The 18006-nt window shown below is 42.9% G+C and overlaps 1 protein-coding gene across 1 annotated transcript; it reads left to right on the forward strand.

Annotated features, from left to right (window-relative positions):
- The first annotated feature begins 13309 nt into the window (after nt 1-13309).
- Nucleotides 13310-17797, forward strand: IGFALS (insulin like growth factor binding protein acid labile subunit). The gene is made up of 2 exons (XM_063430717.1): nt 13310-13421; nt 15077-17797. The coding sequence occupies exons 1-2, from the start codon at nt 13403-13405 to the stop codon at nt 16891-16893; spliced, it is 1836 nt and encodes a 611-aa protein (XP_063286787.1). The 5' UTR covers nt 13310-13402; the 3' UTR covers nt 16894-17797.
- Nucleotides 17798-18006: the final 209 nt, after the last annotated feature.

Genomic DNA, 18006 nt, shown 5'->3' on the forward strand with positions numbered 1-18006 from the left:
CCAATCACCTACTCCACTGGAGGATTGAGTGGGAAGGAGTACAGCCCGAATGGAATAGTAGCTAACCAAAAATAAGTAAACCGAACCTTTTTAAAGAACAATAAGTTTGAGCTACTATATCTGCCAAAGGACCCTTGTATAGGACAGATAAAGTGTCTAGGAGCCAGATATAGGTATATGACCATATATGGACAGACAACCCCTCTGGGAAAATCCCTTATTATTATTTTATTATTTATATAGCGCCATCAGATTCCGTAGCGCTGTACAATGGGTGGACAAACAGACATGTAATTGTAACCAGACAACTGGACGTACAGGAACAGAGGGTGTGGAGGGCCCTGCTCGATGAGCTTACATTCTAGAGCTCAACCAAATCAAGATAGGGAGTAAAAACCAAATGGGATTAGAAGGGAGTAACACAGTCTAAGTTGCACCCAAATAATGAGCAGCCCACCCAATGGGTACATTTCAAATAGGGGCTAAGAGCAATAGTGCAATAGTTTAGAAAAGAACCCCTCAAGTTCCCCACAATTAAAAATCAACCCATATTGGGTCTTCCCTAATATAACTCGACACCGCCCTACCCTAGTGCCTACCTAAACCAAGAACCCTAAAGAGAAAGGCTCAAAAATATAAAAGTGCAGAGTGCTACTTACCGGTAACGTGTAAAAAAGTGAAGCCCGAATTTAGCCGAGAAAGCATTGACCAGTTTGTTCCGCCAATATGATACAACTCCCCTGTCATTTTTTTCACAATTTAGAATTTAATGATGATTACCTAAATCTCTGAAATCATTTGCCAGATACCGGAGGTAATTTAATAATTTTCAGGGAAAATGCTAGTCTTTTTTAAAATTCATTTAAAGTAAACTGCTAATTTTATATTTGGCTTTTGGTCATAGATACAGTCATGTCTACATGCACGTAACTGTGATTTGCAAGGTCATAGTATGCCTCCCAAATATTCTCTGCTTATGAATATCTGAACTTTTTGTGCTTAGTCAGCTTGTTTTAGTTTTAAGCTGATAGGAACATTGTGTCAACAGATCCTAAACTGTTATCAGTGTGTGAACTACTTATCTTGCAGAGCTGTGTTCGGGGGGCAGGTCATTTAAAACACACGCCATTCTCAATCTAATATTAGTGAATTCAATTTGTCATATAGATGGATAGGGGTTGGAATATCCTGCGTTTAGTAATTGTGTATACTAACATCATTACTAGAAATGCCCTCTTTTTCATATTATCAGCTGGTAAGTGGGCAGGTTCTCAGAATCAGTGGACAGATTCTCAGAGTAAATGGGCAGACTCTAACTGAAGTTAGAATTCAAAGTGGCCTAAAATTTATAATTTTTTGAATTCACTTTAAATTCTCACTTTTTGGTTTCCCCTCCTCCTCCACCCTCAAGGCCCATAAAGGGTTAAAAACCCTTTGTATACTTTTCCGATTCCAGCGCCAATCTCCCCCTGCGCTGGGTCAGTGCAATGCTCCACATTCTTTGATGTCATCTGATGGGGGGGAGGAGGGGGGCTAATGCGCAAATGCTGTAAGCGCATAAGGCCCCCCCCCCCCCCATAGGAAAGCATTTAATCAATGCTTTCCAATGGGGATTTTACCGACGCTGGATGGCTTTGTGCAGAGTGTAAGGACGTCCTGCGACCGACCTAAAGTCGTTTAGCCACAAGGAAGTGCCTCTAGTGGCTGTCTGATTGTTTCTCTAAAACTGCAATGATTTACATTGCGGGACGAAGGGGGACAGGGACACTGCACCCACACCAATTTAATGAGATGTAGTGGTCTGGGTGCCTATAGCATCCCTTTAATCCTGCCGCTGAAAACATTGCCGTTTTAGAGAAACGGCAATGTTTTCATTCCAGGGTTAAGACTGTCCACTAGAGGTGCTTCGTGCTGTTTCGGAGAGTTTAATTCAGTGAAACGAGGCTGGACGTCCTCACACTTTGCTTGAGAATATCCAACGTCTTGCAAAACCCCATAGGGAATCAGTGATTCAATACTTTCCTATTGGGAACGTTTAATGTGCGCACGGTACTCCCTCACGATGATGCTGGAGGAGGTGGAGACAGAGCCAGCGTTGAGGGACCTCAGCACTGAAATCGGGTAAGTTTTTAAAGGGGTTTTAACCCTTTGATTGCCACATGAAGGGGGTCACGGGGCCAGACGGGCAGTCGGGCACTATAGTGTTTGAAATACAGCTCTGTATACCTAACACCTAACATATACCATGAAGCCACCCAAGTGACGTTCTTACTGATATGATCACCTGCTTGAATACAGGTAACTATTTAAAGGTATACCTATGAGCCCTGACTAGGACTGTTTGCCTACCACATCTGATGAGTAACTATACAATATGACCATATGGATGAGTTGCTAAGAGTTAACATTTTGCAGGGTCTCTAGGGAGACTCAGGTAGACATTTCCAAGGTATATTGTGTCTAGCAGTCAGGGTTAATGCAGACGCTAGGGGCCAGTGACCGTGGAGGAATAAATTAAACACAGCCAAACTTACTAGATAAATCCAGTGGCCTTTGTCCGATTGGAAGCCTCAAATAGTGACATTTCTGAGAAATCTGTTAAACCAATGTCGCTTTTCGGACAAACGACCCTTCGGTCAGACCAAATCCGCAGGTTCTGTACTCCATATATTACAATTTGTACGTGTGTAAAATAATGTCAATGTGTGTGCAAATAGTTTCTGTCAATCACTGTCATTTTGTTTTGAGCACCAGCATGTTCTGTAGCGCTGTACAATGAGTAAGCAACACAGTATTATTATTATTTAGTATTTATATACTATTTAGTAATAATGTAAGAGGCAAGTTTATGAAGTATCAAGAAGAAGGCATAGATTGTCAGGACAAATAACAATAGCTATATATATATACAATTCTTTTATAAAATGCAATTTATAGCCTATACCAGGGGTAGGCAACCTACGGCACTAGTGCCATGCACGGCACTCGAGGTGTCTTTCCACGGCACTCAAGGCTGCTAGAGCCAAACAGGGTCTGGCCTATCAGGAGTCTCAGTGAAACTTCAGAGATCTGCTAATACAAAGAGGTAGTGAAGGACAATCCTCAATTTATGCATTGCAGCGCTTAGAGGAAGTGATCTCAGATCACTTCCTCCCAGCACTTGTGAATGGAAATCCACACTGTAGTAGAGCAGCCCACAGCTGATGTTGCAGCTCCTGTCCTTGACCTGTACCTGCCCAGGCTGGTACCCACTGGAACCCAGGGAAGCCACCCACACTGCTAGATAAACACAGACCTGCAGAATAAGCCTCCCCTCATACAAATAATACGAACAGCCCACACACAAACACACACAATCCCCACAAACGCAACTCCACTAACAATCTACATACATGCACACAATCCCACATGCAGCCTCTCACATGCAAAACCCCAAACAGCCCCCATCCACTACCTAACACACAATGTGACATATCCACCCACACACAATTCCACAAGCAGCCCTCATACACAGCCCACATCATATGTATCATACACGATACCATAAACTACTAATGAACATATACAATATAATAGCTCATATACGCACAAATACGATACAAACCAATTACAGTATAAATAACACAAGCAGAAAACGGCAGCACACACACCTCAATTTAAAAAAATAGGATCGGCAGGGCCGTTTGAAGGAATTTGGGGGCCCCAAGCAAAATGAACATGGAGGCGCTCATCATCTCCCCTTCTCCTCAACCCCCTCCCTGTGTTCTCCTCACCCCCCCTGTGTTCTCCTCACCCCCCCTCCCTGTGTTCTCCTCATCTATCCTTCTCCTCACCCCCCCTGTGTTCTCCTCATCTCCCCTTCTCCTCACCCCCTCCCTGTGTTCTCCTCATCTCCCCTTCTCCTCACCCCCTCCCTGTGTTCTCCTCATCTCCCCTTCTCCTCACCCCCTCCCTGTGTTCTCCTCATCTCCCCTTCTCCTCACCCCCTCCCTGTGTTCTCCTAATCTCCTCACCCCCCTGTATTCTTCCTACTCCTTCCCCCTCCCTGTGTTCTTCTTACTACTCTCCCCCCTCCCCATGTTCTTCTTACTCCCCTCCCTATGTCCTTCTTACTCCCCTCCCACCCCGTGTCCTTCTTACTCCCCTCCCACCCTCCCTGTGTACTTCCTATTCCCCTCCCACCCTCCCTGTGTACTTCTTATTCCCCTTCCCCCTGTGTACTTCTTATTCCCCTCCCCCCTGTGTACTTCTTATTCCCCTCCCCCCTGTGTCCTTCTTACTCCCCTCCCCCCTGTGTCCTTCTTACTCCCCTCCCCCCTGTGTCCTTCTTACTCCCCTCCCCCCTGTGTCCTTTTTACTCCCCTCCCCCCTGTGTCCTTTTTACTCCCCTCCCCCCTGTGTCCTTTTTACTCCCCTCCCCCGTGTCCTTTTTACTCCCCTCCCCCCTGTGTCCTTTTTACTCCCCTCCCCCCTGTGTCCTTTTTACTCCCCTCCCCCCTGTGTCCTTTTTACTCCCCTCCCCCCTGTGTCCTTTTTACTCCCCTCCCCCCTGTGTCCTTTTTACTCCCCTCCCCCCTGTGTCCTTTTTACTCCCCTCCCCCCTGTGTCCTTTTTACTCCCCTCCCCTGTGCCCTTTTTACTCGCCACCCCTGTGCCCTTTTTACTCCCCTCCCCTGTGCCCTTTTTACTCCCCTCCCCTGTGCCCTTTTTACTCCCCTCCCCTGTGCCCTTTTTACTCCCCTCCCCTGTGCCCTTTTTACTCCCCTCCCCTGTGCCCTTTTTACTCCCCTCCCCTGTGCCCTTTTTACTCCCCTCCCCTGTGCCCTTTTTACTCCCCTCCCCTGTGCCCTTTTTACTCCCCTCCCCTGTGCCCTTTTTACTCCCCTCCCCTGTGCCCTTTTTACTCCCCTCCCCTGTGTCCTTTTTACTCCCCTCCCCTGTGTCCTTTTTACTCCCCTCCCCCGTATACTTTTTATTCCCTTCCCCCGTATACTTTTTACTCCCCTCCCCCCGTATCCTTTTTACTCCCCTCCCCCCGTATCCTTCTTACTCCCCTCCCCCCGTATCCTTCTTACTCCCCTCCCCCCGTATCCTTCTTACTCCCCTCCCCCCGTATCCTTCTTACTCCCCTCCCCCCGTATCCTTCTTACTCCCCTCCCCCCGCATCCTTCTTACTCCCCCTCCCTCCGTATCCTTCTTACTCCCCCTCCCTCCGTATCCTTCTTACTCCCCCTCCCTATGTTCTTCTCACCTCCCCTTCCCTGTAGCGTGGCCAAGCTCAGGGTGCACTTCCTGTCAGTCCGGCCGGGAACAGGAAACTGAATCTTCTGTACCGTGTGGTACCCGGCCGGACTGACAGGGAAGGGGAGGTGACGAGAGAGGCAGTGCTGCAGCCGCCTGAGGCTTTCTATAGAGCACTCAGGCGGATGAAGCCTTATAGGAAGCGCCGGCCCTGCTTGGGGGCCCAGGCCAGCTCGTGGCCCCAAGCAATTGCTTGGTTAGCTTGCCTGGTAGCGACGGGCCTGAGGATCGGCACGCTACGGGACATCACAATCCTATATCGGCACAGTGCTGCTAAAAGGTTGCCTACCCCTGGCCTATACGGTAATAGCCAAACTGGAAACATTTTGACAATTTAGCTATGTTTACATCACACTTATTTTGCAGTAAAATTTGCATTTCTGTGGTCAGTTCATCTTTTTTGTGTCCGTTTGTACTGTCTCAATATTGGATTAATGAGGTAAGTAGTTTATCCCCAAAATGAATTACATCTAAATCCATAGCTGTACAGGAGTAGGCCAGCTCAGTAAACTAGTAGCAGTTTATACATAGTCTGGTTTATTGTTAAGTGAATTGGGTCGTGTGCAGCTTTCAGCAGAAGCGTGGTCTTTGCATGTGTGGTCCCACAGCGTGGCTTTCTGTCCTTGGAAGAGAGAGAACTCAGCCTAAGTTGTGCATGCAGTGTATGGTTGCAACACTCAAAATATTTAAAAAACATTAACACATTAAACCAGGAACTCTTGTTCTGGGTGCAGGATTGACAGCTCCGAGGGGCAGGCATCAGATTTTATAAATGCTGCAGTACTTAGCTACACTCAGACACATTACTGGGAGTATTATTGCTGTGGAGCTCTGTTATACACTCAGGCACATTACTGGGAGTATTATTGCTGTGGGGCTCAGTTATACACTCAGACACATTACTGGAAGTATTATTGCTGTGGGGCTCTATTATACACTCAGACACATTACTGGGAGTAATATTGCTGTGGAGTTCTGTTATACACTCAGACACATTACTGGGAGTATTATTGCTGTGGAGCTCTGTTATACACTCAGACACATTACTGGGAGTATTATTGCTGTGGAGCTCTGTTATACACTCAGACACATTACTGGGAGTATTATTGCTGTGGAGATCTGTTATACACTCAGACACATTACTGGGAGTATTATTGCTGTGGAGCTCTGTTATACACTCAGACACATTACTGGGAGTATTATTGCCGTGGAGATCTGTTATACACTCAGACACATTACTGGGAGTATTATTGCTGTGGAGCTCTGGTATACTCTCAGGCACATTACTGGGAGTATTATTGCTGTGGAGCTCTGTTATACACTCAGACACATTACTGGGAGTATTATTGCTGTGGAGCTCTGTTATACACTCAGACACATTACTGGAAGTATTATTACTGTGGAGCTATGTTATACACTCAGACACATTACTGGGAGTATTATTGCTGTGGGGCTCTGTTATACACTCAGACACATTACTGGGAGTATTATTGCTGTGGAGCTCTGTTATACACTCAGACACATTACTGGGAGTATTATTACTGTGGAGCTCTGTTATACACTCAGATACATTACTGGGAGTATTATTGCTGTGGAGCTCTGTTATACACTCAGATACATTACTGGGAGTATTATTGCCGTGGAGCTCTGTTATACACTCAGTCACATTACTGGGAGTATTATTGCTGTGGAGCTCTGTTATACACTCAGACACATTACTGGGAGTATTCTTGCTGTGGAGCTCTGTTATACACACAGACACATTACTGGGAGTATTATTACTGTGGAACTCTGTTATACACTCAGACACATTACTGGGAGTATTATTGCTGTGGAGCTCTGTTATACACTCAGACACATTACTAGGAGTACTATTGCTGTGGAGCTCTGTTATACACTCAGACACATTACTGGGAGTATTATTGCTGTGGAGCTCTGTTATACACTCAGACACATTACTGGGAGTATTATTGCTGTGGAGCTCTGTTATACACTCAGACACATTACTGGGAGTATTATTGCTGTGGAGCTCTGTTATACACTCAGACACATTACTGGGAGTATTATTGCTGTGGAGCTCTGTTATACACTCAGACACATTACTAGGAGTACTATTGCTGTGGAGCTCTGTTATACACTCAGACACATTACTGGGAGTATTATTGCTGTGGAGCTCTGTTATACACTCAGACACATTACTGGGAGTATTATTGCTGTGGAGCTCTGTTATACACTCAGACACATTACTGGGAGTATTATTGCTGTGGAGCTCTGTTATACACTCAGGCACATTACTGGGAGTATTATTGCTGTGGAGCTCTGTTATACACTCAGACACATTACTGAGAGTATTATTGCTGTGGAGCTCTGTTATACACTCAGACACATTACTGGGAGTATTATTACTGTGGAGCTCTGTTATACACTCAGACACATTACTAGGAGTACTATTGCTGTGGAGCTCTGTTATACACCCAGACACATTACTAGGAGTACTATTGCTGTGGAGCTCTGTTATACACTCAGACACATTACTGGGAGTATTATTGCTGTGGAGCTCTGTTATACACTCAGACACATTACTGGGAGTAATATTACTGTGGAGCTCTGTTATACGCTCAGTCACATTACTGGGAGTATTATTGCTGTGGAGCTCTGTTATACACCCAGACACATTACTGGGAGTATTATTGCTGTGGAGCTCTGTTATACACTCAGACACATTACTGGGAGTATTATTACTGTGGAGCTCTGTTATACATCAGACACATTACTGGGAGTATTATTGCTGTGGAGCTCTGTTATACATCAGACACATTACTGGGAGTATTATTGCTGTGCGGCTCTGTTATACACTCAGACACATTACTGGGAGTATTATTGCTGTGGAGCTCTGTTATACACTCAGACACATTACTGGGAGTATTATTGCTGTGCGGCTCTGTTATACACTCAGACACATTACTGGGAGTATTATTACTGTGGAGCTCTGTTATACATTCAGACACATTACTGGGAGTATTATTGCTGTGGGGCTCTGTTATACACTCAGACACATTACTGGGAGTATTATTGCTGAGGAGCTCTGTTATACACTCAGACACATTACTGGGAGTATTATTGCTGTGGAGCTCTGTTATACACTCAGACACATTACTGGGAGTATTATTGCTGTGGAGCTCTGTTATACACTCAGACACATTACTAGGAGTACTATTGCTGTGGAGCTCTGTTATACACACAGACACATTACTGGGAGTATTATTACTGTGGAGCTCTGTTATACATTCAGACACATTACTGGGAGTATTATTGCTGTGGAGCTCTGTTATACATCAGACACATTACTGGGAGTATTATTGCTGTGGGGCTCTGTTATACACTCAGACACATTACTAGGAGTACTATTGCTGTGGAGCTCTGTTATACACTCAGACACATTACTGGGAGTATTATTGCTGTGGAGCTCTGTTATACACTCAGACACATTACTAGGAGTACTATTGCTGTGGAGCTCTGTTATACACACAGACACATTACTGGGAGTATTATTACTGTGGAGCTCTGTTATACACTCAGACACATTACTGGGAGTATTATTACTGTGGAGCTCTGTTATACACACAGACACATTACTGGGAGTATTATTACTGTGGAGCTCTGTTATACATTCAGACACATTACTGGGAGTATTATTGCTGTGGAGCTCTGTTATACATCAGACACATTACTGGGAGTACTATTGCTGTGGAGCTCTGTTATACACTCAGACACATTACTGGGAGTATTATTGCTGTGGAGCTCTGTTATGTACTCAGACACATTACTGGGAGTATTATTGCTGTGGAGCTCTGTTATGTACTCAGACACATTACTGGGAGTATTATTACTGTGGAGCTCTGTTATACACTCAGACACATTACTGGGAGTATTATTGCTGTGGAGCTCTGTTATACATCAGACACATTACTGGGAGTACTATTGCTGTGGAGCTCTGTTATACACTCAGACACATTACTGGGAGTATTATTGCTGTGGAGCTCTGTTATGTACTCAGACACATTACTGGGAGTATTATTGCTGTGGAGCTCTGTTATACACTCAGACACATTACTGGGAGTATTATTGCTGTGGAGCTCTGTTATGTACTCAGACACATTACTGGGAGTATTATTACTGTGGAGCTCTGTTATACATTCAGACACATTACTGGGAGTATTATTGCTGTGGAGCTCTGTTATACACTCAGACACATTACTGGGAGTATTATTACTGTGGAGCTCTGTTATACACTCAGACACATTACTGGGAGTATTATTACTGTGGAGCTCTGTTATACACTCAGACACATTACTGGGAGTATTATTGCTGTGGAGCTCTGTTATACACTCAGACACATTACTGGGAGTATTATTACTGTGGAGCTCTGTTACACACTCAGACACATTACTGGGAGTATTATTGCTGTGGAGCTCTGTTATACACTCAGACACATTACTGGGAGTATTATTACTGTGGAGCTCTGTTACACACTCAGACACATTACTGGGAGTATTATTGCTGTGGAGCTCTGTTATACACTCAGACACATTACTGGGAGTATTATTACTGTGGAGCTCTGTTACACACTCAGACACATTACTGGGAGTATTATTACTGTGGAGCTCTGTTACACACTCAGACACATTACTGGGAGTATTATTGCTGTGGAGCTCTGTTATATACTCAGACACATTACTGGGAGTGTTATTACTGTGGGGCTCTGTTACACACTCAGACACATTACTGGGAGTATTATTGCTGTGGAGCTCTGTTATACACTCAGACACATTACTGGGAGTATTATTACTGTGGAGCTCTGTTACACACTCAGACACATTACTGGGAGTATTATTGCTGTGGAGCTCTGTTATACACTCAGACACATTACTGGGAGTATTATTACTGTGGAGCTCTGTTATACACTCAGACACATTACTGGGAGTATTATTACTGTGGAGCTCTGTTACACACTCAGACACATTACTGGGAGTATTATTACTGTGGAGCTCTGTTACACACTCAGACACATTACTGGGAGTATTATTGCTGTGGAGCTCTGTTATACACTCAGACACATTACTGGGAGTATTATTGCTGTGGAGCTCTGTTATACACTCAGACACATTACTGGGAGTATTATTACTGTGGAGCTCTGTTACACACTCAGACACATTACTGGGAGTATTATTGCTGTGGAGCTCTGTTATACACTCAGACACATTACTGGGAGTATTATTACTGTGGAGCTCTGTTACACACTCAGACACATTACTGGGAGTATTATTACTGTGGAGCTCTGTTACACACTCAGACACATTACTGGGAGTATTATTGCTGTGGAGCTCTGTTATACACTCAGACACATTACTGGGAGTATTATTGCTGTGGAGCTCTGTTATACACTCAGACCCATTACTGGGAGTATTATTGCTGTGGAGCTCTGTTATACACTCAGACACATTACTGGGAGTATTATTGCTGTGGAGCTCTGTTATACACTCAGACACACCAACAATATGGAGCTCCTAGAAATGAGGGACATTAGGATAGGAAAGAGGGACAGAGGGATTTGGCCCATAATATGGACTCTCCCTCCTAAATAGGGACTTGGGAGGCCAGCCTATTACACTCTGTGTTTGTGGCTTGTTTAGTGTGGTGATATCACACCGTGGAGTTTATTTACTGAGCTCTGAAAGGTAAAAGTCAGGCCAATCTGTGACTGTAGCTGTTGGAGAATCTTTCCAGATCAGGCTAATATTTGACAGCGAGAATGTCCAACAATAAACGTTTACATTTAAAGCCCCCCAGTCTTCCCCAAACCAATATCAGTAAGTAGAAGGGTGCTAACACCCATTAATGTCAGGCAGCTTTCCCCCACTAATCTCCAAGGTTGCAAGATACACATAAAACAATTATTTAGATTAAAGTTGCATCACTAAAGTCCAAATGAAAATGTATACACAGAGTCCAGACGTGGCTCCATAGAGCGTGAGCACAGAGTATAAAATCAGGACATCTCTCAGGCAGAGAATAGGTTAATATAGTGTATTTGTGCCAGATCTTGCTATATCCCTTAGTCAGTGTATGAATTATGAGGAGCGTTCATACCAGGTTCCCGTACACCTATCAATTAATGAATGGGTTAATAAGGTTCATTTATCCCAGGTTCGCACCACACTATTTTCTTCAGACAGTGAATGGGTTAATAAGGTGCTTTCATTCCAGGTCCCAGTATACCCCTAGGCAGTGAATGAGTTGAAATTGGCATTCATGTAAGGTCTCAGTACTCCCCTGAAGCAGTGAATGGGTTAATATGGTTCATTTGGCCGTAAACAGGTTAATAATGCTTATTCCAGACAAATACACCGCCAAGCAGTGAACAGGTTAATAATGCACATTCATATAATATCCAAATAAACCCCTAGGTAGTGAACAGGTTAATAATGCACATTCATATGAGATCCAAATACACCCCTAGGTAGTGAACAGGTTAATAATACACATTCATATGAGATCCAAATACACCGCCAAGCAGTGAACAGGTTAATAATGCACATTCATATGAGATCCAAATACACCGCCAAGCAGTGAACAGGTTAATAATGCACATTCATATGAGATCCAAATACACCGCCAAGCAGTGAACAGGTTAATAATGCACATTCATATGAGATCCAAATACACCGCCAAGCAGTGAACAGGTTAATAATGCACATTCATATGAGATCCAAATACACCGCCAAGCAGTGAACAGGTTAATAATGCACATTCATATGCGATCCAAATACACCGCCAAGCAGTGAACAGGTTAATAATGCACATTCATATGCGATCCAAATACACCGCCAAGCAGTGAACAGGTTAATAATGCACATTCATATGAGATCCAAATACACCCCTAGGTAGTGAACAGGTTAATAATACACATTCATATGAGATCCAAATACACCCCCAGGCCGTGAACAGGTTAATAATGCACATTCATATGAGATCCATATACACCCGTAGGCAGTGAACAGGTTAATAAGGCACATTCATATGAGATCCAAATACACCCCCAGACAGTGAACAGGTTAATAATGCACATTCATATAATATCCAAATACACCCCCAGGTCGTGAACAGGTTAATAATACACATTCATATGAGATCCATATACACCCGTAGGCAGTGAACAGGTTAATAATGCACATTCATATGAGATCCAAATACACCCCCAGGCAGTGAACAGGTTAATAATGCACATTCATGTGAGATCCAAATACACCCCCAGGCAGTGAACAGGTTAATAAGGCACATTCATGTGAGATCCAAATACACCCCCAGGCAGTGAACAGGTTAATAAGGCACCTTCATACGAGATCCAGACAATTACACCCACAAGCAATGGACGAGTTAATAAGGCACTATTGTATCAAATAACAGGTTAATAAGGAGCGTTCATGTCAGGTCCCAATACACCATTTGGCAGGTAATGAGTTAATATAATGTGCTCATGCCAGGTCCTAGTACAACCCATGCAGTGACTGGGTTAATGAGTCACATTTATGCTAGGTCCCACTACACCCCAGGCAGTTAATGTGTTAATATAGAGCATTTATAGCAGGTCCCAGTACAAGCCTCCAGCAGTGATTAGGTTAATATGCTGCAATCCTTCCAAGTCCCAGTACACCACAAGGCACTTAATGGGTTAACATGGTGTATTCATGCCATGTCCCAGTAAACCGCTCAGGCAGAGAATGGGTTAATAAGGGGCATTGGTGCCAGGTCTCAGTACACCCCTAAGGAGTTAATGGGTTAATAAGGGGCTCTTGTGCCAGGTATCAGTATACCCCTTGGGTGTTAATGGGTTAATCTGCTGCATTCATGCCAGGTCCCAGTACAACCCCTAGGCAGTGAGCAGGTTAATAAGGCGCGTTCATGCCTGGTCCCAGCCTTTTTTGAGCTGGCCCAGTGCGACTGTCTCTTATCGCCCCTGCTCATTATCAGCATTATTCCGAGCAGGAGCTGTGACCCTGCATTAGTACAGCTCAGACCTGTCTGCTATGCAACTGCCACTATGAGACACCCAGGAGCAGGTAAGGAGCTTTGCAATGTTTGTCACTGTGAGACCTAACTAACTACTGGGATCAATATAACTTAACTCTGTCTATACGAGAAGGTTAGAGCTAAAGAGATCACACATTGACTTCTTCATGGGGAAACTCAATCTTAGATTAAATGAATAAAATTGAAATAAAAGCTAAGTACGGCTGATTTGGGACGTTAACTGTGTGTGATATAAAATTAACCTAACTTGCATTTATATCACATTGTGGCTTGTAATATTTTCTATATGACGCCGTTACAACTATTGTTTGTTGCCCTTCATAACCACTTATTTTCAAAATCAAACGCGTAACAAGTCTTGTAAAATATAAGACATTATTGACTTTTTTTTTTTCACTGCGCCAAAGAGTTTTGTGCGAATTCATGAAGCCAAAAATATCAACTCTTCTGCCAAATTTATACTTCTAAAAATAAACTCTTAAAACGCTCGAGTTAAATCCAAAGCACAACATAGCGCAGCAAGGAAAGACGTGAGAGAGTTAAATTTTACAGTTAATCTCCCATAATCCCTCATGCATTGAATTTTAGTTCCAGGCTTTGTCTGGCTGGTAGCAGACACAGGCTAAGAGCCAAGATTGCTTGATACTACCCTATCAAAGCAGCGTAGGCTAGCTGTGCATTAAAGGGAATGTAATTCTCAAACATCTGCAGGGCAACGTTTAGCTTTAACTGCGTTAAAGTGTGCGTATAATAAGGCGACTACTTGAAACGTAATAGAGCCCCCAGTCGTAGATGACTGCCACGTTTGGGAGGCTGTACGATTGGGATGCTGTATATGTGTAATTGTCTTGGAAAAGAAAGTTACGTAATCATCCATAAGGGATTAAGAATGCTGGCAGAACAGTGCCTAGCCAATGGAATCTAAGCTTGCCTCCCATTGGTCGAGCAGAGTGTTCTAATTTGGAACACTGATGTTCATTTGCGGACAATTTAAACCTTTCTTGTCCTTGGTTAGGCTGGCAAATCTTAATGGATTTTCGGGGTACAACCTTTGGCCACCACTGTGTGTAGTGTCTCTTCAATAATAAAGTCCAAAAATAAGAAGAGACATCGGCACAGGACAAGCTGATATCTAATTCAGGCTGGAGACCTATTGAACATATTGAAAATAAACCAAGGATTACCATGTGACACGTCTAAATTTTGCTTTGTGTGTTGGGCAGATCTTGAAAGACCCAATTAGGTCTCAGATTCAGAAGAACCATTTCCACATTCTGCCAAACAGCACTTCCAAGCGTTGCATAAAGGACTCGTAAAAATGGTGACTAGAGACCATAAGGGGTGTGAATTTATGGACACTGTCAGGCATTGTCAAAATTATCTGATTGCAAGACTAAAACTATACTCGGCAATAGAGTAAAACTATACTCTGGAATAGAGTAAAACTACATTCAGCTAAATTTGACCGTTTCATTTGTTCCGCTCTGTTCTAACATGGGGCTAGGGTACCTTTGCATTTTTGTCTTGCTGAATCTTAGAGTATGTTGCATTCCAGTGTGTACATTGATAGTCAAAGTCCAACTAATTATGGGTTTGACGTAATTAGAGTAAAATAATCACTACTATTAAAAAAAATGTTCTGTTACAAGTTTACTTTACTGAATATCCCATCTTTTCCATACAGGGTTCGCAGTTGTCGTTCTTCTTGTAAGTGTCTTCACGTTAAAAGCTCAAGGTTCCGACTCTAGGCAGCTTGACGGAGAAACAGTCTCAGCACCCCTTGAACCAGTTAAATGTCCAGTGCCTTGTGTGTGCAGTTACGATTACAATGATGATTACAATGTATTCTGTAGTTCAAGGAATCTCTCCAGAGTTCCGGAGATGCTACCTGCTCACGTTCGATTGCTATGGCTAGATGGGAACAATCTCACAACACTGCAGGCTGGAGCCTTTAGAAACCTTTCTCTGCTTGACTTTCTTAACTTGCAGAGCAACCACTTGACCAACTTGGAGCAGCATGCTCTACATGGTCTGAAGTCATTAGCCCATCTCAACTTGGAAAGGAACACGTTAAAATTTCTGGCTCCTAATACCTTCCTCCATACTCAGAGCTTAGTCACTCTGAGTCTCAACAATAATTATTTCACCAAAATTGAAGATGGTCTGTTTTCTGGTCTGTCAAACCTTTGGTACCTTAATTTAGGTTGGAACTCGTTAGCTGTTTTACCTGGTACAGTATTCCATGACCTGCCTAATCTCAGAGAGCTTGTTTTGGCTGGGAACCGTTTGATGTATCTTCATCCTTCACTCTTCATGAGTTTAGTGGAATTGAAGGAGCTAGATTTGAGCTGGAACTCAATCAGAGGAGTAAAGGCTGTGTTTTCAAATCTGCACAAGATTCAGAAACTCTATCTCAACCACAACCAGATTTCAACTATTGTTCCTACAGCTTTCTTTGGCATGAAGTCCCTTCGCTGGCTGAATTTATCTCATAACCGCCTGACAAGTCTTATGGAGGACACATTTGTTGGCCTGTCAAGCCTTCATGTCCTACGTCTGTACAATAACTCTCTAACAAGTCTAAAGCCTCGGATTTTCAAGGATCTTCAGTTTTTAGAAGAATTGACCATTGGACACAACAAGATTAAAATCCTTTTAGAACGGACATTTGAAGGGCTAGGTCAATTGGAATCTCTCTCTTTGAATCACAATTTCATTCATGAGATCCGTCTGGGGGCATTTTCTGGACTTCTAAATGTAGCGGTAATGAACCTCTCTGGTAACTGTATAAAAATACTTCCAGACCAATCTTTTAAAGGGCTTGGGAAGCTTCACATTTTGCACATGGAAAACAGCTGCATCACCAAAATAAAACCACAGATGTTGTCTGGACTTACCAGTGTCCGAAGACTTTTCCTACAACGAAATGATATATCAGCTATTGATGACCAGAGCTTCCTAGAACTGCAGAACCTTCTAGAGCTGGATCTCAGATTCAATAAATTGACTCAACTATCAGCACGATCTCTTACTGGCCTAAATAGCCTTTCTTATCTCCTTCTATCCTCCAACCAACTTCAAGCAATATCTCCAGAGGCTTTCAGGCCTTCCCAGCAGCTACAATGGCTTGATCTGTCGGACAACCAACTCAAAACCCTTGCAGATGACCTCTTCCTACCGTTACCTCATCTGAGGTATCTCAATCTCCAGAAAAACCTTTTAAAAAGTATCTCTGTTAACTTTCTCCTCCATAACTCACCAGTGCAGCAGCTTTGGCTAAGTAACAACCCATGGGACTGCAGCTGTTCTCTTAAAGAACTGAGAGACTTCTCCATAAGGAACGCCACCATTGTTCCACGAGTTGTACAATCCATATCAGAGGGTGAGGACAGCAGTAACCTGATTTATACCTACAACAACATCACCTGTGCCAGCCCACCAGAGGCACTGGGCCAAGACTTGAGAGATCTGACTGAAGAACACTTTGCTGCCTGCCAATAGATCTAATCAGACACGCAAGGAAAGTAAACACGACCCTAAAATAACATTTATCAAGAAAATAATGGAGTACTAGCTTTCATTTTATTAAGTAGTTATAGTTCTTGGCACCATAGCCTCTGCAGCCAACTATAGCTGCAATAGTGCCAGCATGCCCCTGGCATGTTGTGTATCATACAGTTTTCAAGTATGTTGACATGAAGTGGGTGTCCCCAGTGCACATTAGCCAGGCCTCTTACTCAGTTTATTGCTAATGCGGAAGTTACACTTCTGTAATTAGTAATATCAATTTTGTCCAAATCTGCACTGGGCATTCATTGGTTGAGCATGTCAGCTGACTGCTCAGCCAATGACTGACATCCGACTATAGACATATTTTATATTGGTAATGCATTAGTGATTTTCAACCCAGTCTTAGAGGCATGTATACAGTCCAGGATTTAAACATATTGCAGTTTCAATGGGGATCACGACAAAAAGTACTGCTGGTATGTTCTGAGCATTAGGTTAGGAACTATACATTGTTTTTTTTTATCTGTTAAACTATAGTAACGAAAAATATAAAATATATATTTAAGATATTGGAACAGAATTTGTTGTATCAATATTGTATTTGTTTCATTTTGATTGCTCATTTTATTAGTTTTAATTTTCAATAAAAAAAACTATTTGAAAAGATATAGGGACAGAAGAATTTCCACAGTGCTCCACTTTCATATGAATGTAAAGATTTTTTGATTGAAATATTAACTGTCGGACTATTTAGAACACGAGATGTAGTGACGTCTGAAATCTGCTCTTTTGGCCTACATTTTAAAACTTGTTTTTTAATACACTACAATTAAGACTTTAGCAAATAAACCATTAAAGACACCACTTTCTGGCTAAGGACTTTGTTTCTTTAATCATTTTACCCCAGATTTTACTTTACGTCTCATCATAATAATCCCCCTAATTTTTTAACTTTGTGGAGATTATTCACTAAACACCGATGTGCGATGAATTGAAATCTCAATGTAACTACGGCTAAGTAGGAGATTATTTTTCAAATCCGTTATTTTTAACCGAACATGGTGCATTAACAGTCATGAATTCAAAAGTGAATTTGAAATTTTA

The sequence above is a fragment of the Pelobates fuscus genome, chromosome 8 (genome assembly GCF_036172605.1).
Source record: "Pelobates fuscus isolate aPelFus1 chromosome 8, aPelFus1.pri, whole genome shotgun sequence".
NCBI lineage: Eukaryota > Metazoa > Chordata > Amphibia > Anura > Pelobatidae > Pelobates > Pelobates fuscus.